The 22,871-nt window shown below is 40.2% G+C and overlaps 1 protein-coding gene across 1 annotated transcript in view; it reads left to right on the top strand.

Moving 5' to 3' along the window:
• Positions 1–14,687, top strand: part of LOC143329825 (potassium voltage-gated channel subfamily B member 2-like) — a 34,259-nt gene extending 19,572 nt beyond the window's left edge. Inside the window, exon 3 of the mRNA XM_076745923.1 lies at positions 7,775–14,687. Within this exon, the coding sequence (XP_076602038.1) occupies positions 7,775–9,787 (2,013 nt within the window). The 3' untranslated portion in view covers positions 9,788–14,687. The remainder of the gene's footprint in view (positions 1–7,774) is intronic.
• The last annotated feature ends 8,184 nt before the right edge of the window (positions 14,688–22,871 follow it).

The following is a 22,871-nucleotide window of genomic DNA, read 5'->3' as shown; positions in this document are numbered from 1 at the left end:
TGGAGCCTCTGTTAATTCTTCCTCCAGTGTACAGCTTCTAAAGCAGCTTGTGTGTTCCTGGTACTGCTTTAAATCTGCCCTAGGTGCCAAGGTCACAGTATTTGGCAACCATTAAGCCATTAAGACGCTGCAGAGTAGACACACTTTGATACACCTGTCCTCTACTTCCCTTTGTCCTGTCGCTCTTGGGTTTCCCATCTAACTTCTCCCTTGTCTTTTTGTTTGTTTTCTTTTTCTTGCTTGCTTTTGCAGTTTTGCATAACTTTTTTTTGTCTAACAGAGAACAAAGTCACTAGGTCTGAATGAAAATTATTAAACAGCAGAAATAGTATCCACTGTATAATGCTGTAATACTCAGTGTCTCAGTGACTCTGATCACCATCATCTAGAAACAGTCAAGACAATCATTTCATCATGTGATTTCACAGGAATACTCTCTTGAGTCTCAGGGACATTTGTCATAGCAGAATAAAAAGTGCATGCATGATGAGTAATGATGTCTCTTTTAAAAGATTTTTTCCGGCATCAGTCACACACAGTATTCTCTGTCACTGCAGCTCAATCCATCCCAGCAGCATTTAAATAAATAACTTGACATCTCCTTTATTTTTGAGTGGTGCATTATCTGCATGTCTTTAAATTAAACAACTTACAGATTCATTATTCTATTTTGGACATTTCACTCCACCTCTATTGGTCACTGTAGGGAATATTTCCTTTCATGTCACGCAATGTGAGCTTCCCAGATGATTTCTTTATTGTGTGGTATTTTGAGGTATGAGTGTTTTCTTTAACAATTTACTTTAATCATTAGGGAGGCTTCTTTCAATAATTGTAAATGTTTCAATTTCTGTTACAGTCATTTGGGAGGCGCTTTTATCCAAAACGACGCACATATGAATTCACACACCGATGGCGCAAAAAATCGGGGACAGTTATTTAGGGTTCAGTATCATGCCCAAGGATACTTCGGCACATGGACTGCCGAGGCTGGGGATCGAACCACCAAGCTCCTGGCAGACGATTACTTTACCTCCTGAGCCACAGCCACCCCATTTCCATTTGTGCAGTACTAAAAGCTGTAGTTACAGACAGAGGAAATAATAAATAATTTAAATATTTGTTAACATAGTAACAATTGTACAGCAATTGTACCAGGCTGGCCTTGGCCCCCCTTGGTGCACACCTGGCGATACTAATTATTGAACAAATATATCACACTAATGCCTGTGTTGACTGGAACTGCTTGTCTTTGGTGAGGCATCTGGTGTCAGATGGTAGAGGTGATGATGATGATGATGCTTCTTGCAGCTGGTTTTCCAGGGTTGGATCAGTCAATCTTGAGTCAAGTTTGACTTGTTCCTGTTCTTACAGCTCTCATGTATGTCAGAGTTCAGGCCATTCAGGTGGTCATCAGCTTTCCTTGCCAGACTGTTGTGGGATACAGTATTGGACTAGACTAACTCTAATTGATGGGACTTGCAATCTGTCTCTTAGCAACTAGCTGACTCCTCCTACCACTCTCTGTAGCCACTGCCCTGTTACAATTTCACTCCCTCACACTGTCTCTATCCTCCCTGCTGCTGCCCACCTGACATACAGCAACTCCTCATCTATCACTGTGCAGTCTTTCGAACTGTGGCTCATCACTGATAGGATCGTTGTGGTGGCCAAAGCTTCTTTCAGTTTTTGTCTGTCTGCCTCAGCAATGAAAAATGCATTCTCCTTGAATGTTTGGGTTCCTATGTTTAATAATTGACTGAATCCTGAGAAAGTTGCTAATTATTCTAGTGGCACATTCCAGACGACGAGAAAAAGTAGCCTTTTTGTACGCATCGAGTATCTTTGTCTCTTGTTACAAAGTTTATTGCAGTTACAATATGATAACATGCCTCCTGGTAGGTGCTATGGAACACTGTGGGCCACAACAAGCATTACATTACAAATCACATGTTTAAAGATCATATTTTTTAGTTCTGATATGTGCAGTTCTTAACATGTATATATCATCATGCACTGTCATTGCCGATAAAAATCCTGCACACTGTACATATAGTACATAGTCATGTATACATGCATATAATATATATAATCTATGTATGCATGTTATATATATATATATGAATGTAAGAATGAATGTATGTACATGCTAGTGTACAGTCCTGACCACTCTATTCGCTAGCAGTCTTACCTCCTTTTGTTCAGTATTCTTTGTCCTTGTTTATAGCTCTGTTCCTGTGCTCGGACTGGGCAATTTGTTTGTATTAACTGGAATGTTATGGTGTCACTGTGCTTTATGTTCAGCAAAGGTAAAAAGGCCTGTTAGTTGCAGTTACTGAGTTTTCCAGGATAACAGTGAATCTGTCCGGTGCTTGAAAGGAAACATGTGATACACTTGCTTAGAGGCTGTGAAGCCTGTCAGTCATCTCAGATACCTATGACAGTGAGATAGCATGCCTACAATTGGCAGAGAGTTAGAGAGGACACTTGTTTATGAAGATTCTCAGGTATCCAGGTCATGGTTGAAAGGGTTGGCAGCTGGTCTAGTAGAAAACAAAACATTTCACCTTTCATCCAAGGGGTTTCTTCAGATCTAACTGACTGGTATCACGATCTGATGATATAGTTATTCTGGATGGTACTGCGCTGGCTCCAAGCCCTACTGTAAGGACTCTGGGAGTTATCTTTGATCAGGGTATGTCCTTTAACTCCCACATAAACCAAATGTTAGGGACTTCATTTTTTCACCTACCTAAGATTGTAAAAAAATCTGGCACATCCTGTCTCAAAATGGATGCAGAAAAACTTGTCGACGCATTTGTTACTTCCAGATTAGATGATTGCAATTCCTTACTATCAGGCTGGCCCAATACGTTGCTACTTCGTTGTTAATACTCTCCAGCTGAACCACAATGCTGCAGCACATGCTGTGACAAAAACTAGAAAAAGGGATCATATTTCTCCCATAATGGCCTCACTGTACTTGCTCCCTGTAAAATCTAGAACAGAATTTAAAATCCTTCTCCTTACCTAAACAAACCTAAATGGTTAGGCACCATCTTAGCCTAATTAGCTCATACTACCCTATTACTCCACTAGAACACTCTGTTCTCAGAATGCAATGCAGAATGTAATGAAAAGTGTGTCCAAACGTCATTTCTTCTTTTTCTCCCAAAGACGAACCTCAGCTGTCCGGCTATCGGTCCCGTTCTGTCGTTGTCGACGTTAACCGACCGCAGCTACATCGCCTAAATAATGCCGCGAGTGGGGATTGAGGAAGTGACGTCGTCTGCGACTGCTCAGTGCGACCTGATGCAGCCCCTAAAGTGAGACAAAGGAAACAGAAATAGTGCAAATAATAACGAGACTAAACGAGACGACATAACGTTATAACATTTCGTCTCGTCTCGTTTTATTCAACGAAAATAAAGAGATATTTTAGCAGAGATTTGATTTTATAAACCACACTTAGTCTCGTTTTTTTTTAGTCAACAATATTGCATTATATATTTAATTATAGTTATCGTCACGTGACCAGCATATACGTTGCGTCTCGTCTCGTTTTCGTCACGTGATAAAGGTTCGTTGACGGCGATAGTCATAATTTTCGTTGACGAAAGCAACACTAGTGGACAGTCTGGCCACCTGGTCCAACATTGGCCTTCCCCCTGAATCAGGAAAACGGGAGGAGGCCCACACACACACACACACACACACACACACACACATATACATATATGTATATATATATATATATATATATATACACACATATATACATATACATATATGTGTGTGTGTATATATATACACACACACACACACACACATATATATATATATATATATATATATATATATATTTTTTTTTTTTTTTTTTTCCCCCACATTTCACACACTCCTGTTGGGGGAGGCAGGAATGAGTAAACACTTCTAACCTCTCTCTATCCTTTCCATAGATAGCAACACAATCCTATTACAATTATCCCGAAATGTCCTAGCAAGTGCTGTAGAGAGAAGACTCAGACTGCACATGCTTCAGCTATCTCATTCACCTCCAACATTAGATTTCCCCATTATTGTTTTTTGAACAGTGGTATTAGGAAGTCCTGTTGATTCCCCTTGTTTTTTTATTTCTAGGTGAGTCATGTTGTGAGAACTAGGACTACTTCAAATCAGCCAGGAGCAGGAATAAATAGGGGTTGGGGACAAAAACTGTCAAAGTTTCATAACTGATCTGTGGTTAAATATGCAGTGGCAAAAACTCACTCGGTTCACATTTTAATTCAGTTCAATTCAATTTTATTTGTATAGCGCCAAATCACAACAGAAGTTGTCTCAGGACACTTTCCATGTAGAGCTGGTACAGACCAAGCTCTTTTATTTACAGAGTAGAGTAGGCTGTTAGAGCAGTTGACACACACAAGAAAAAGGGAATCCTGACCTCACAGAAAGCACTACAGTAATTGAAAAAATGTCAGAAAAGCCCAATAACTGGCAACAACTGTGGTTGAGTAACCAATTAGTCAACAAAAATAGCAGAGATCATTTTCCACTTCATTTACTTAGAAAACTTGTACTTGTATTTCACAGAATTTCAGGGAAGGGAAATACTGCACTTTATACTATAATAAGTTTCTAAAATATGTACAAACCTGTTACAGAAAGGTAGTGCCTAGTTGTAGCTACTTATTGCAGGTTTCAAATATCTATGAGCTGTTAGCTGATGTTTTGTAAACTTTGTCACAGATTTCATACACAAAGCAAAGACACAAAACAGGTATTACAAATTTTACCTTAAATGTTACCGTAAATGTTACCTTAAGTTATGTCTTTATTGCAGTTTGTTATAATTAAATGCACACTTAATGCACTATGAAACAAATTAAGGTCTGAAGAGTTCATTTTTGGTTTGATTAATTGTTCTGTCAAACGGCTCAGACTTAGATTATCAACATTGAAAACTACATTTTACTGGTGTCCAAGTAACATAGAATTGTGCAAACTGTCATCTCTGGCGTTACTGGATTGTTTCGATTTGTTGGTGAGCCAGTTTAATCCTTATTAAATTTGGTAGTGAGCATGTGTCACTGTGCGTGCAGCCTGTTGCAGTTGCTTTGGCCTGTTCTTGGTGGTGTTGTGGTCATCTCCATTTTCTCTGCTGTGGCCTGCTATTGCAGGAGCCTGAGGATTCAGAAGGTTGACTCTGTTCTTAGGGTGAAGCTGGACTCTCTGCATGTAGTGACAGAGAGGAGGACTGTTCTCCATCATGGGCAATGTCTCTCTCCATCTACATGGCACTCTGGTCAGCCAGAGGACGACATTCAGCCAGAGACTTGGAGTGACCAAATACTCCACAGAATGCCTCAGGAGGCCCTTCCTTCTGGTGATATTTCAACTGTATAACTCCTTTCTTCCGAAGTAGATCTCTTACCTTATATCAGTGTTATCAGCATTATTTTTACTACACTGTAATTCTTTTGTCTTTAGTCTTAAATTTTTCATTATATTATTTGCCATTTGCACTTTTGCATTAACTTTGGTCCAGTATTGAGCGACAGTGCTGCAACTGTCAGCCATGAAACAGGCTGCAATGTAATCCCTTTGTGTGTTTGTGTACCATCAATGTACATCCCCTAAAACTGCTTTTGCCACTGACAGTCTCAGATTATCTGACAAGATCATGCAAAGTATTCCTACAGGGATAGAAACAGCCACTATATCGCCCTCGCCAAGGCCACCAGATGCCATTTATATAAACAGTAATTTTATAATCACAAAACACACCTCCTTCAATATGAAAGAAATAAAATAAAATACGCCAAATATATCCCAGGTTCATTCTTATACTGTTGTAACAATCACCACCATTTTCACGTCTTTTTTGGGAATTATTTTCATCACACATCATGATGGGAGGGGCTTAAGTATGTCTGTGTCTATGACAACAGTTTTTTCAGCTAAGAAAAAAAAAAAAGAAGATGATTACCAGATAATGGAAACCTTGCTCCCAGTCGGCATTGATGATGTGATAGGCAGATAGGTTGTATAGCTTTCATTTGTGAGAGCTGTCTCAGCAGTTGGTCCAAACTAGGTTGTCTGCCCTTGGTCTTAGTGGCTTAGGAGTCCTCTTGGCCACCTCTAACTTCTCTCAGACTTGGGACCTACTTTTAGTGAAAATGCTTTGTGAATTACTCTTAGGTCAAAAAATTTGGAGCCCAGAATTTAGGACTGGCACACCCCTTATTTTGCTTCTCTAAGTCTCTAAGTCTAAGTCTCTAAGTTGTAAAGTTTAAAAACCACAGTAAGAAAGAATATCCTGTGTTGTTCTGTTGTGCATTGTGGTGGTAACAGCCTGCTGTTGAAGTTTCTCCTGTTTGTGACCAGCACATTGCACATTGTAAGTATGGTCTGTGCCAGCTCTGTATGGAAAGTGTCCTGGGACAATTACAATAACTGTTTTTATTTGGCCAGCAGTTGACAGCAAAGAAAATGTAAAATCAGAATTGTAGAGGGTGAACAGAGAGGATAACAGGCCTTTCCCTTGAGGGGCCCCCATGTTGTCCACAACAGTGTCAGACATGCAGCCTTGAAGTCTACCATACTAACCAGTTAGTTCACAATCCAGGACACCAAGGCAGAATCTACCTGCATTGTTGTCAGTTTTTTCCACAGCAGGGTAAGCCGGATGGTGCTGAAAGCACTGGAGACGGCAAAAACATGACTCATAGTGCTATATGGCCAGTCCATGGCCTGTCTATGTGAGCACTGGCATGGTGATTCAGCTTCCACTCCCACCTTTCGTTAATATTTAAACTGAAGGGGGTCCAGTCATGATATAACTGGGGGCCATAGGTATGTCAGGACCATCCTCTGCATAGACTTTGTCATGTGAGAACACAGTAAGTTCTCCTTTGCAATTAGGTCATGACTAGAAGATGATTAAGGGCTGAGTCTCACTAACATACCACAGCTTTCAGAGCTAAATAATCTAAAGAGCACTGGTAAGAAAGTGACCTTTGGTGACCTTCCTCTAGTGTCACCCTCTGGACAAACTTTTTTGCCCTACTGTTAAGGCTTTAAGAGAGCTAAATCATCAGTATGTTGTTTATTGAGTCTAACACATTTGTGCAGAGGGGTGTTATGAACAATGCAGCTTAATGGTAATCATACATTTGGGTTCACCAAATTATAAGAATGAAACCCGAGACACATTTTAGGACTGTAAAAAAATTGGCCACTTTTAAGGAAATTGAGTGGGTTTCAGGTTCTGCATGAGCTGCTGGGTGCCACTCAACTCAAAACACTGATTTTGAGGCTGTAGTTATGCACAGCAGGTTTATTAAATGCTCATGTCAGCAAGTGAACATGCTCACAGTGACAATGTTAAACATGCTGATGTTTAGTACGTTATGTTTACCATGTATGTACACCAACAGTAGTATGTTAGCATGCTAATAATTGTATATTTCCACTGTACACCAAATGCAGCTCAGGCTGATGGGAATGCTATTAGTTTTGGGACTTTTTGGTTATAAACTGAAATATTGGATAAATTGAAATTTTAATTTAAAGAGTCACAAGGAAGCAATTACATTTCATCCTGTGGAAAACAGGAATGTCTGTACCAAATTGTCATGACATTTGAACCAAAAATGACAAAAGATGAGGGGGTCCTCATAGTCATTATGAATCATCCTCTCAGGACTTTCAATGTCTGTATATAATTTTGTGCCACATAACAGTAACCCACAATCTTGTCTTTGTTTCACAGATCCTGGCTATGATATCCATTCTGTTCATCATCATTTCCACCATCTCATTGTCCCTCAACACTCTGCCGGAGCTTCAGGTGGTAGATGAATTTGGCCAATTCAATGATAACCCCAACCTAGCCCACGTTGAAGCTGTCTGCATTGCCTGGTTCACAATGGAGTACATCCTGCGGCTGCTTTCAGCACCCAACAAGTGGAATTTCATTAAAGCACCACTAAACATCATTGATTTGCTGGCTATATTGCCTTACTACGTGACCCTCTGCCTAACTGAGTCTAACAAGAGTGTGATGCAGTTCCAGAATGTGCGCCGTGTTGTCCAGATCTTCCGAATTATGAGGATACTGAGGATCCTGAAGCTTGCTAGGCACTCGACAGGACTGCAGTCTTTGGGCTTCACTTTGCGAAGGAGCTATAACGAGTTGGGTCTGCTGATCCTCTTCTTAGCCATGGGCATTATGATCTTCTCTAGCTTGGTGTTCTTTGCTGAGAAAGATGAGGATGCCACCAAATTCACCAGTATTCCTGCCTCCTTCTGGTGGGCTACCATCACTATGACCACAGTTGGTTATGGAGACATCTACCCACAAACCCTGTTGGGCAAGATTGTAGGAGGACTTTGCTGCATAGCAGGTGTGTTGGTCATTGCCCTTCCCATCCCAATCATTGTCAACAACTTCTCTGAGTTCTACCGAGAGCAGAAGAGGCAGGAGAAGGCCATCAAAAGGAGAGAAGCTCTTGAAAGAGCCAAACGAAGTGGAAGCATTATTTCTATTAACCTAAAGGATGCTTTTGCACGAAGTATGGAACTCACAGATGTCTTGGTGGAAAAGAGAGAGGACAGTAAGTGTCCTGTGGACAATCACTTGTCACCCAGCCGCTGGAGCTACCACAAACACTACTGCAATGCAGAGGTGGGTAGTCCAGGCAGGTCCCAACATTCACATTACCAGGAAGTGGCTCAGCTGGGCTCTCCTGAACGAGTGAAGCCTTTGTCTAACAAAACTACTCCTCAACACCTCAATACAAAGCGGTTGGATGACACTTACAATGAGACAACTTCTATCCCAGAGCAGCAAGAAAAAAATACTGAGGAGAAGATAGAGATGAAAGTGCTGACCTCCACCCAAACCCGTCAAACTTCGCCTGAAATGAGTATTGTCAGGAAATCCTCTGATGTGGTTGATGATTTTTCTGTGGAAAAAGGAGAAAGAGGCTCTCTGCTCCCTAGTGCTGAAGGGAGTCAAACTGGAATTAGACACCAGCGTATCCCCCCTCCCTTGGATCTAAGTCAGATCAGTACCATGGAGGTGAACAGGACCCCTGACAGCATCCAGCCAATGACTATCATCAAAGAGGGTCTATATGAATTTGTGTCCAGTCCCAGAGGAAGTGGGACTGGAGATATGGGTTTGGCAGTACAGAGCATGGAAAGCTTTGGGATGACCTATGACAGCATCTGCAGCTCCTTGCAAGATTATAGCAGCCCTCAAAATACAAGAGCCCTCAGTGTTGACTTCATTGGATCCCAAGATGATGTGCTAATGGCAGTAATGACGCCTGTGGCTACCTCAGCCTCCTCTGGCTCAACCAAGCTTGCTCAACTCCTTTCCGAAGACATGGTTTCCAGGTTTTCTACATCTTCCAGCTCTGCAACACAGGAAGGTAAGTCTACAATGTCTACATGTCTGGCCCAGCAATCTGTCAGTCCAAGCAACTACCAGGGGGGAGGTGAAGGCTCAGTAGCCAGAAGCTTAGACGGTGAAGGGCAGCTCACCGGCTTAAGCCACCAGGGTAGGAATCACATGGAGAGGTCTGCTCTCGGCTCAAGCGGCATTGCTAGCCCACTGCTGGCTAAAGCCAGCCCGTTCAACTGCACCCAGGAGCTCATAACAATGGAGGGAGTGGAGGAAGGAGAAGGAAGAGAGGGAGCAGAGCAGAGTGGAGAAAAAAGAGAAAACCACATTGTTCTGGATGGAAGCCTAACACCGCCCTGTGAAACAAGCATGTGAACCCAAAAGTGCAGAAAGGTTCACAGACTCTAAATGGATGATTTGAGGATAAGGTTGCTGGGATGGGTGACAGCAACTACCCAGAATAAACTATGATAACTATTACCTGGTGGACAAAGACACATTCGTTAAAGTGTTAACAAAACTATCACTTTATCAGTGTTTTACAATTAACAGTCGTAGTTTTTCTGGAAAGATGCAGTCACCATGTCCAACAAGACTTTTGGACTCTCATCTGTTTTTGATAAGCACTGCTGTCCAGAAACAGACATCTGTGCAGTGTTGTCAGATGGCTTTACTACCGGATATTGTGGGAAGTCAGAAAACATGAGCTCACTATCTGGCAACAATTTGAAAGATGCTGTATCTTCTGTGTTGCTGACTTAAAGACCAGACTGAAAACAGTGACAACTGATCTATCATTTAGGGCTCAGATTTGAGCATAAATGAAGCCTTGTGTGAATTAGAATATTTTCAACTAACCTGAGGAGTTTTTGTGTACAGCTCAACAGGCATAGTTTGCAGTTTCCTATTTCTTGATATTTAGGCCTATTTCTTATGATGGACAAATAACACCAAGGAACATGATACAGGACTAAAATTCCCACTTATTTTTATTGTCTTCATTGGACACAAATAGCATTGAATAGTCCAAGTGAACATACTATGCATCTGCTGAATCCTGAACACTGATGTTTGTCTGTTTTATGTGTGTTTCTGTAATTTTTGTTTTAATTTAATCTCATTTTTTGTTTGTTTTCGTTTTTTGTCTTTCCTTTGTACCTGAAATCAAAACAGAATCTTGAATGTGAAAAGAATAGAATAGGGATGCAGAGGCAATTGTATTCACTGCAAGATCAATATTTGCATACACTTCTAGAATCAAAACTCCTAATGTGTGTGTGTGTGTGTGTGTGTGTGTGTATATATATATATATATATAAGCTTAGGATACAGCACTATACATTCATAAGGAGATTGCTGAAATGAGCAGATTTATGTAGACATAAATACAGAGAGGAAAATACAGAATGGTGGTGGATACATTCACTGGTCACTCATATGTTGATCATCGCACACTGCCTGTGTCATGCTCATGAGCTCCTTCTTCAGAGTTATGCATTTCTGTACTGAATGTGTCATAACAAGCTGATGAGGCTTAACACATTCCAAAGGAACCTCCAAACGTGGCTGAGAAATGTAACCCTCTTCTTCCATCCTTTGTCAAAACATTTACTTGCTGGTTGTTTCATGACATCTTCAGGCAGTCCTCCTAAATTCAGTAATATTAAGCGTGCATATAGTTTAAATTTGATGAAAAACACCCAAACACACCTCACAGACCATCTGTTTTGGTCTTTGTGAGACTAGTGTCTTATTTATGGATAATTCCAATTTATTACATCTCGGCTCTTGTTTTGTAGTTTTGATCATCAATTCAAGTTAATAGTTGAGGCCTTGGGACACCAATAAAAGAAGACCATGGGATCAAGAAACATGATCAGTCAGACAGGTTGGAAACAAACCAACAGATTAGTCAGACGTATTTGAAAGAGAAAACTAAGGCACCTGGTAGACAAACAATCATTATAGTTTACAGACCTTCCACTCTCCTTAGGGTTCAGACAAAGTACCTTTTAAATTTAAAGGGGGAGGAGGCATAATCCAACAATTTTTGTGTTTTTTCCAGAATAACAATCTGTCAATCACTTCCACCGCAATGGACTGTTTATGAGGATGTGTTAGAGGAGACAAGGTTTAAACTTCTCTTAAGCTCTCCTACATCATTTATCACTTATTTGTAAGTGCAAAATCATGAATGCTTTTGAGAAGAGAGTATCTGAAAGTGTGTCATTTTTACTTTTCATTTAATCAGGGCTACAACAACCTCAAAATGGCACAGAGTTCTTAGAGAAAGATCAGGCAGGCAGGTAGACTTTTCACCCTGCATACGTGTGGCCATATGGAACCGTAAACACTTTTGTTGTACACTAGTGTCTTTCAAGTATACTGAACCCATCACTGCAGTTGTGTGCACACAGTTTTCCTGTGCAATAAAGGATTATTAGCAATATTTCATGTGTGTTTATCCAAATGATCTAAACCACTCTATTTTTAGGTAAATCATTAGCTTTCTTTCCTTTCTGATCATCAGACTGCATACTCCTCAGACTGTGTTGTGGCAATGCAAGCACACTGCCAGACAATTTACTTGGAGACTAACATGGCAGATGGACAAAACAAGTAAAAATGAGACCATGGGTAATAAACAAATAAACTAGCATTTGAGGGAGTAGGTGCAAGTAGTATAAGAGGGCCCTCTACAGGCATTCTCAAGGTACTTGAATGAAAGGATCCCTCTTTTGCACTCTGCATAATCTTATGTAATGGATATTGTTTTATTAGATGAGCTGTGCATTAATTTGAGCGCATGTTGACACATTCAAATGCACATTTAATTGTGCACACAATGGATTATTCACACACAGTGCAGAGTAAGTGTGTAGTAATGGGACCAGTCAGAAGTTGAAACATGAATTGTAACTGTATTCTCAAGTATACTTACTCTTTCTAGATGAAGATGTCATATTTTTTGTTGTCAGTTAAAAGTAACTTATTGCATTTTTATAAGAGGAACATGGAGCTGTGTGTTGTTAACGTCTCAGCGTATTTAAAGAAATAGGTGCCTTTTCATAAATCGACAATTTATGAGAAGGTGAAAAAAACCCTGCATCCTCAATATGACCAGGGGCCCGTTTCACAAAGCAGGTTTAGTGAAAACTCCGAGTTTGTTAAGCCTGAAATGAAGGAAACTCTGAGTTTTCCGTTTCACAAAGGGAGGTAACTCAAACCAGAGAAAGAGGGGTAACTCTAGCCTGTTTCACAGAGAGGTAACTTAAGCTCTCAGTCAGTTACCATAGTAACAGAGTTTTGGGATAACATAGTTTTGCCGTCTGTTATTTAAAAAAAAAAAAAAAAAAATCAGTCAGTAGGCACTTTTTTCACTAACATGGCATATCCTTTTGACAACGATCCCGTGGATGAAGGTGCAGCATTACTGCGCAGGGAATTAAATATTCGTCGGGAGATGGTTATCAGACCGCGCATAGATGTTCTGGCATTTCCAGACAATTATCTTTTTGAACGGTACCGTTTCACGTCACAGTCCAGCAGATATTGTGTGTTGCGCTGCGTTTCTTTGCGCAGCATTATGTTGGTGATAAAACAACTGCACAGTCAAACAGCCACTTAATATTTACTTTACAATGTAACACATGATCAAAATGAGGTACCCCCATTAACTTATGCCGTGTCTTACCTGTTTGAACAATGTTTTTATGTTTCACCTTGAGCTGCTGCCAAGTGCGCTTCTTCTCCGCCTGATTGCACCTACATGAAATAAATTAATGAGCTACCATTCAAGCAGTTTTCCCCTGTAATATTATTGTGATTGCAAAGGACTACATTTAAACTTACGCATTGACCCGAGCAGCAATGTTCTCCCACGCCGCCTCCCTCTCTTTTGCAGCTGCAGCGGTGTTACACTTTTTTCTAAAAACATGCTCAAATTCGCCGTATGAGCGCATTAAGATTTCGAGTTCCAGTGGGGTAAAAAACGCAGCCCTCCTCTTCCCCGTCGCCATGGTGACTCGTAGAATCGGGGCTCCATTGATGTTGGCTTTTTATAGTCGTGGTGCACGCGCTTAACTCTGAGTTAACCTACTCTGAGTTGATTGAACTAACTCAAATCACCTGTTCTGAAACCGAAAACTTTAGTTAGATAGTTTCCTATCTCAGGCTAGATCAACTCAGGGTTCAGGATTAGACTCGGAGTTTGTTGAACCTCCTCTGTGAAACGGGCCCCAGATGTTTTCTTATTGTTTTTGTTGTTATTTCTCTCTTGTTTATCTCTGTTTAGTGGATATGTTGATGTGCAAATCCATGGGTTCTCAGGTTCTGCATACCTTTACTTTTGTGTTGTTCTCTAGTGAACTTCAATGCCAGTCATCTAGTTTAGTTTTTATGCAACATAGCTTACAGTTCTAACCTCACTGTGCCACAATGTCTTTTTTTCAGCAAATGCAACTTTCTGGAGAAAGCAGTGGCTTAAGTTACATTCAGAAGTGAGTTCAGCTTGGATCACTTTGGTACCGCAGCAAAATAATTGATATTTATATTTTAACTGCAACACTTTACTAGATGAACAGTGACATTCAATAAGGGATGGCTAACACAAGGAGCCCACCACAGCATGTGGAAAATGATCCCAATAAAGACGTGAAAACCAATCAACGTTAACTTCTGTACAGTAGCTTTGGAGATACAGTGTGAGAAAAAAACATGACTCTTTTTTAAAGCCTTGTAAGTGTTGGGGAGTGCTAATATGTAACTGTCTTCATACCATTTCAGGGAGCCAGTATCCCAGGCAGGCCAATCAAGGCTTTTGGTTAGATAAGAGTGCTTTACTAAGCACAGTGTGATCTCTCAGGAAATCCCTTCTTATTTATTTATTTATTTTTAAAAGGGAAAAAAGATCATCCTGTCTGCTTGATATGCCAAAGAGAAAAACATGTGGACACAACCAGAATGAGTATTTACAATAAAATAAGCAACATCATGACCAAAACTGTATCTTATTCATTTAGCTTTTGTGCAGTTAAATAAACACACAATCATACAAACCAGACACAAAAAAACAGCTTCTCCATCCCCACTGCTTGCGCTCCTTCTTTCATTGTTTCTTTAATGTTTCACTCTTCCATCCTCATCTACTTGGTTTAACAGTAGCCTGTGTGATGATTAGTCAGTTTCATTATTTGTAAGTCAACAAAATGATCGTGAATGATTGGGGCTTTTGATTCAGTAACCATATGCAAGACAAATAAACTTGTTCACGTGACCTACTTTTGTCTTGTGTGTTTTTGCATGCGAAGCAGGGCTGGGCAACCATTCATTCTACTGAGTGCTTTTACCTTTGATACTTTTAAGCACATTTTGTTGTTAATATTCTGAACTTCAACTCAAAAAAAAAAACCTTTTGGATATATGACTTCCACTTTAACTTAACAGTGTTTCCACGGTGTGGTAATACTACTTCAGTGAGGACCCTCCTTGACGTACATGTCCTTATGTCATATTGCAATCCCTTGCCCCTTACTTAGCCATCGCAACTAAATGCCTAATCCCAACCCTAACCTAACCCTAATTCTAATGTGACCTTTAAAATCAAATGTTAACCTTCAAACAACTCTTTGAATTGTGAATGTCCTCACTTTCCAAAAATGTGATCACTCTGTCAAAAACATCCTCCTCTGTCCTTGCGATATAGCAAATATAAGTGTAAACACACACACACACACACACACACACACACACACACACACACACACACACATTTATGCATAACATAACAACATATAACACTAGCTCCAATCTCTGCCTTTTATATGCTGGAAATATCTAGCTTTGTAAATACTTGCTCCTCTTCGTCACCTATTATTACACTCCTCAATCCCTGTCTTCTTTAACTTCTTTTCATACTGAACTTTTTTTTTTTTTGATAGGCCTTTAAAGCTGCCCTTAAAAATGCTCAGCTTTCACAGTAGCATCAACTATAAATGCTTCTGAAGCATGTCTATAGTCAGGGGTGTACACACCTTTTTACTTTTACTTTTTGAGTACCAGGTGATCTTCCTCATAATCGTCCTTGCAGTCCCCCTTAGTGTTGCCTCACTGTCACTCCACTTCAACTTCCTGCATTGTTGATGATTAAGATGTACCTCTGAGTCACTGATTGAACCTGCAATTAGCTTTCTCTATCCACAGGTCAACTGCTGGCTTTGTGTCAAATGTCTCTGTGGTCATTTTTAACAAGTGAATGTGCATCAAGGCTGAGAGACAGACGTGACAGAATTGTGTTTTTTTTATGTTGAGATGTGAGAATTTACGGTGGCCGACAAGGGCAAACGCGCAGCAAACGGCAAAACGCTGCAAACACAGGAATGATGCAAAACCAAAAACACACAAACACATAAAACAAATGCAACAGCAAAACACTGCAAGAGAAAAATGCTGCAATCACAGAAACGAAGCATGTGAAAGAAAAATGCTGCAGATATCAAAAAACACACAAAACCCCAAAACAAAAGCAAGAGAGAAATGAGAGAAATTTTCTTCATGTCTTTCATAGGGTCTGCTCCCACAGGACCGGTCCATCCCTCAGGTCGAGTCCTCCTAGTGGCCTGGCACACTTCCGTTTTATGAAGTGGATTTGCAGCATTTCTCTCTTGCAGTTGTTTGGGGGTTTTGTGTGTTTTTTGATATTTGCAGCATTTTTCTTTCACATTTGTTTACTGGGTTTGTAAGTTTTGGTTTCTGCTTTGTTTCTGTGATTGCAACATTTTTCTCTTGTTTTTCTGTTGCATTTTTTTTTTATGTGTTTTTGGTTTTGCATCATTCCTGTGTTTGCAGCGTTTTGCCGTTTGCTGCGCATTTGCCCTTGTCGGCTGTAAGAATCCCCTCTCTCATGCTGCAACAATACCATGTCATGTGCTTTAAATGCTGCTCCACTAAAGGTTAAAAAGAGGTCAACAAAATTTCCGGTGGTGCCATGTTGTAGGAATCAGGGTGAAAATGTAGCTTGTACAAAACCAATTAAAACTAGCTCTTTAAGACAACATTAAAGGTAGAAAGTGACTCAAACTCACGAGAACCTGACTGGGAATGTTAATACAAAGAAATGGAGAGAAGAGGAAGGCTCAACAAGAAAGAAAATCCAAATGACGGAGGTACTGACGCGGTGAAGGGAACAACGCCGGGGGAGGGCCCTGTTGACCACCATATTGCAACCATGAGTCGGTAATACGAACACACAGAAGCAGTCAATGACAATAAAAAGGCTCTGGCAAGACTAGAGACAAATATGAAGACTCTTGTGGAAAGAACAGCCTCGTAGGAGCAACAAACAGTACATATGGAGGAAAGGCTGGGAAATACTGAAGACAGGGCAACGCGACTGGAAAAGTTGGTGGTTTTCCTGCTTCACTATAAGGCAAAGTTACCTGCAAAATGTGATGACTTGGAGTCAAGGTCGAGACGTAACAACATACGGATACATGGCATCCCGGAGGGCTCTGAGAAGAATGACACCATAGGATTTGTGACTGAATTTATTTGATCATCATTGCAAGTTTCAGGCGACATGGACATTCACATTGAAAGAGCGCACCGCTCGTTGGCTGCCAAACCAAAAGAGAGCATGGCCCCTCGCGAGTGATTATTGTCCACTTCCTAGACTGTCGGGTGAAAGACCATGTAATGCAGCAAGCATGGAAACAAAAGATTACATACAAGGGATGGACTGTCTACTTCAATCAAGACTACAGGACTGAGATTTTTAAAAAAAAAGAGGAAACAGGTGCTGGACATAATAAAAGAATATAAAAAGAAGAACTTGAAGGCACAGTCCCCATACCCTGCACAGCTGAAAGTGTTCTTGGAATCAGGGACTAAAACATTAACTACACTAACAGGGCAGCTGGACCACGGTGACAGGACAGAGGGAGAGGAGGAGGGAGCCGCGCATCACAGAGGCAGACTTACAAGATCTCATCTAGTGAACAAACTTAAAGCATTAATGTGGTAAGGACCACAGAAAGGACTTGAATAAATAACAGCATAAATAACTGGGGTCCTGAAACACCTAAAATATCTGCCTAATATAGGGTGCATTGAGTATAAATGAAGCTGGTTTACTATGTGAGTTAACAGAAGGATTTTACCTTTTATTCAAATAGTTATTCATCATGTTCATTCATAACAGTTATTCAAGGATAGATTTTTTCTGTTTGTCACGACAACATTTACATTAAGTCTTGAATTGTGGCATAGAAAACATAACTATAAGTGATCACGCCCCCATTACACTAACTGTAGATATGGGTAAAGAACCTCTTTTTAAATACTGGAGACTCATCTTATCAGATGAGAGGGTGGTAAAGGAACTAAAACAAAATTTAAAGGAATATTTTCAAATAAACAACAATGGGGAGGTATCACCATCAAATTTATGGAAGGGAGGAAAAGCAGTTATTAGAGGGAAAATAATAGAAATAACATCCAGGTTAAGAAAAGCTCATCTAGAACAGCAAGAATGTTAGAGAGTAGAATCAAAGAACTGAAGAAGAAGAAGAAGAATCAGAGGGACAATCCCCCTTTATTTGTCACACAGATTCATGCCCACACACGCCATGCACTGGTGAAATTTGACTTCCGCCTTTAACCCACCCTGGTCGTCCTTCCTCCGCAGCAGACCAGGAGCGGTGGGCTGCCATCCAACCGGCGCCCGGGGGTATATTTTATGGAGGATACCCCAGGTGAACACGGGGAGAACATGCAAACTCCACACAGAAAGGCCACCCCCGGTGCCCGCAGCGAGAATCGAACCCGGGACCTTCCTGCTGTGAGGCGACAGTGTTGCCACCGTGCCACTGGACTTAGAACATAAAAGAAAATCAGACAACTCCACACTCCTTGAATTGAAAGAGAACAGAAACATATTAGATGAACTTTTAACATATAAAGCAGAAGGAGCTCTACGATTTATGAGTCAAAGGTACTATGAAATGGGCAATAGAGCAAGTCGCTTATTGGCTTTCCAAATTCGAGAAGCCCAAACAAATAGGATCATTTTGAAAATAAGACACCCTAATTCCAAACAAATTGTGGTAAAGCCAACAGCCATTGCAGACCCAACTCTATGCAAGGGTTATAGACCTGTTAGCTTATTCTGCAGTGACCTAAAAATATTAACTAACATACTGGCACACAGAATACAGAAATATAAAACCAAATTAATCAATCCAGATCAAACAGGTTTTATTCCTGGTAGACAGGGTGCTAACAATATTAGGAGAACATTAAATCTCATATCATGTACCAAAAACACTTCCCAGCCCACTATGATGCTCAGTTTAGATGCAGAAGGCATTTGACTGAGTCAAATGGGGTTTCCTATATCACACGCTGCAAAATAGTGTATGAAAACCCAAAATTACGGATCAGAGTTAGTTGTGGAGTGGTTGGCTGAGTCAATAAGGCAAAAATAAAGACATTAATGTTACGGTTGGCAAGGAAGGCGAGGACCCAAGATGCAGAGAGGAATCACGCACACAGTTTATTGAACGAAAAGTACAACACAAATCTCCAAAACGGGAAAATGCAGCTCAGGCAGAAGATAACCAAAAACCAATGCTGGAGGAAACTCAACAGCCAAACAGTAAGGGAACAAAAAACTCCACAGGGGGGATAATGCACTCAGGCAGACAGAAAAAAAACGCCTCCACCAGAGGGGAACTCAGCTACCGCTGGTACAAGAACAAAAGTTCACCGTCTAGGGGAGAAAAGGGCTCTCAGGCCGGCCCCAAAAAGACTTACACAAAAAACACACAGACGGCAGCGAGACAGCTAGCAATCTGGAGGAACGTGGCAGAGACGAGGAGATCTTGTCCGTGGCGAGACACAGGCGACAAGTGCTAGACTTGTAGAGCACAAAATATCTTCATTTGCGGGTGATATATTGACATTTATAAGTGAACCATCCTCATCTATACCAGTTCTGTTGAACAACCTGAATGAATATGGAGAAATATCGGGATATTTGACCAATGAAGCTAAATCGGTGGCTATTATGCTCTCAGGTGAATGCCCAGTAGAAATAGACGGGAAGGTACATTTTAAACGGACTAAAAAAGGATTTAGATACTTGGGTATTATTATTTCTCCTACTGCATTACAGCTTTTTGAAGCAAATTATGGGAAATTGGTAATTGAGATAAAGAAGGATCTGGCCAGATGTGACATTTTACCTTTGACTTTGATGGGGAGAATTAAAATGAAAAGAATGAATGTGTTACCGAGATTGTTGTTTTTTTTTTCCAGTCACTGCCTGTCACGGTTCCTAGTTCTACCTTTAAAATATTAGACAAAATCATATCAAAATTCATATGGCAAAATAGGAAAGCTAGAATTAAATATAAGACGCATCTTTACCCGAAAGAGAGGGGGGAATTGAATCTATCTAATTTAAAAAATTACTACTGGGCAGTGCAAATTAACCCTCACAATGCCCTGACGGGTCATTCTGACTTGATCCTAGCCTGTTGCGCCTGCCCTATCCATAGCCCTTGCAATGCTGGAAGGGGAGCGGAAGGGTTAACCCTTAGATGCATGACCTACCAGTACCTACACTCTTCCATGAGTGGGGTCAAAAATGACCCCAATTAGAATGAATGTGTTTTAAGGCCATAATTATGTGGGCTGCTAAAGAGACAGATTCCGTGTGGGTGGGAATGGAGCAAAGATCATGTCAACATACACCTTTGAAATCACTTCCATTCTTGACTTGATGCTCAAGCTCAAGACTGGTCATGACTGGATCAGGGTAACAATGAAAACATGGGTATTAGTTCGGAAAGAATTGAAACTGTCAAGCTCCATTTGTGGGGCCACTAAAATAGCAAGAAATACAGACTTTTTACCTTCCATGATGGACGCAGGTTATAACAATTGGACAAACAGGGGGTTAATATTCATTGCACAAGGGTTTAATGGACATGGACATGGAAGTCATTCGAACAACTCAGGAGGGAATTCAATTTGCTAGTCCCAGACTTTTACAAATTCCTACAACTAAGACATTACCTACAGAAACATACAGAATGGGAAAACATTTGTAACACGCCATCCAAATTAGAGAAACTTTTGATGTCATTTACAGAGGAAGAGACAAAAAAGGAATTGTATCAAAATTTTTATAAAGCAATACAACATGAATCTAATGGTAACAGTATGGATGTCAAGAAAGATGGTAAATGGAAATAAACATTATAATGTTGGAGGGGCTGTGTATCAGTGGGGGATTCTGGGACTGCCCAAAGCTCCTGGAGTTCTGGAAGAATGTCCAGAAAGAGATTAAACAGATTTGGGGTATTAACTTTGCTTTAGACCCTGAACTTTATATGCTGGGGATACTCCCTGACAATATGACAGAATATGATTTCTTTACCGAGAAGTAAAGTAGTAAGTAGTAAGTAGTAGTAGCAAAGAAAACTATAACAGTTTCCTGGTTGAAGCCGCAGCCCCCTATCATATCGCAATGGAAAGACAGGGTAAAACAGGTCTTTATCATGGAGAAAATCACAGCAAGATTACAGCTGAAAACAGACAATTTTACTGAAAGATGGTCACCATTAATATAGGTAATGCTGGATCTCTAGTCACCTCTTTTTTTTCCATGTGCATTTATTTCATTGTTTTTGTTTTTTAATTTTACTACAGGTAAACTTGCTTTTTTTGTTATTTTTAGTTGTTCCTCAGGGAAAAGCCTATGCTCAGGACGGACATGAAAAGAATATGAACTAAAAACAAGTATAAGTGAATGTGCATCTCCATGCTGTATGTTCTTTGTGTTATATGTGTTGAATAAAAAAGGAGTTCTAAGAAAAAGAGGTTGACTGTCAGAACCTCCCCATGGTTAAACAACAGCAGTATTAATGAGAGGACACTAACAAAATAAGCTCAATCAGAGCCAGCATTACTGCTGATTGAAACACAGATGAGCTCAGCAAACCCTGTAAAAAATATGTAACCATGGGAAAAGTTGCCTGTTTTATATTAGATGACCGCTGCAAGACTGTCACTGAGTCCACAAATCATCCCCCTCATGTGTTGACTCATTTTAAAACTGGTGTTTGACAGTGTGTCAAATCATGTCCTGAAGATTATAAATACATCTCTGCAAAACAAAACAGCTACTATAAAACCATTACCAAGGAAACCCAACCTAGATAGTACCAACCTTCTATTCATCAGTAAGATACTGTAAAGGATAGTTCCCTTTCAAAAAAAAAAACAATATTTTGGAGGAATTTCAGTCAGCCTTTAGAAAACACCACAGCACTGAAACTGCTCTTACTAAAATCACCAGCGACCTACACTCAGATGAAAATAAGGTCTCAGTTCTTGTCCTCTTAGATCTAAATGCAGTATTTGGTACAACCTTGACCATGATATCTTAAACAATTTACTTGAACAGTTGGTTGTTTTTTTTGACTGTGTGTTAACTGAGTTAAAATAGAAATCAAAGGGAAAAAGTTTTATGTCAGTCTTGGAGATCATGTGTCTGACAAACATGACATCTGTTTTGGGGTTCCACAAGGGAGCTGCCTTGGCCCATTACCGTTGTCATTATAAATGCTGCCACTGGGTGACGTCATCAGAGAACATAATGAGACTTCGGCTCATTCAAAACTCTGCAGCTTGGCTATTAACCAGAACCAAGAGGAGAGAGCACATTAGTCCAGTTTTAGCTGCTCTGAGGTGGCTTCCTGTAGCATTCAGGATTGATTTTAAGGTCCTCCTCCTCATATACAAAGCCCTTAATGGACTAGAACCAAGCTACATTGCTAACTCCCTCATTTATTATTTTCCTTCAAGAACACCGTGATCACCTGCTGCTGGTTTATTGGAGGTTTCTAGCAGGCATGTGCCCCAAAGCTGTGGAACACACTACCTATAGATATCAGGGAAGCCAGCTCACTGAATATTTTCATAAGAGAGCTAAAAACTAATCTCTTTACTTTAGCCTTTTGTCTGTTTTTATGTCCATCCTTATTCTACTATTCTACTCTATTTATACCTAGATTTTGATATTTTATTGTGTGGTTCATCCATTTCAATCTTATTTTGCATTCATTTTTATGTTTTATGTCAATTCTGTCTTCTTTATGTAAAGGACTGTTCTGGCAATTTTGTACTAAAAAGCACAGAGTTGTTCTTTGTCTTTCTGTGAGTTTATTCTAACGCCTGCAGACGGACTCCCTTCTTGCTGTCTCTAGTGTGAGATGACAAGAAAGAGCCCGGAGCAGGAGAAGTTGATAGATTATATACAATATATTATCTTTGTAGACAGGATGACTTTGTTCTATCATCAGAACAATGTCAGCACAATAGGCATGTCATAATGTGTTGTACAATCGGGACACAAGGTTCACTTAATCAGTGCATAATAACATACTGTACGTGG

This window comes from Chaetodon auriga, chromosome 12 (genome assembly GCF_051107435.1).
Source record: "Chaetodon auriga isolate fChaAug3 chromosome 12, fChaAug3.hap1, whole genome shotgun sequence".
NCBI classification, from domain to species: Eukaryota; Metazoa; Chordata; class Actinopteri; order Chaetodontiformes; family Chaetodontidae; genus Chaetodon; species Chaetodon auriga.
This window is presented reverse-complemented; position numbering and strand designations above follow the sequence as displayed.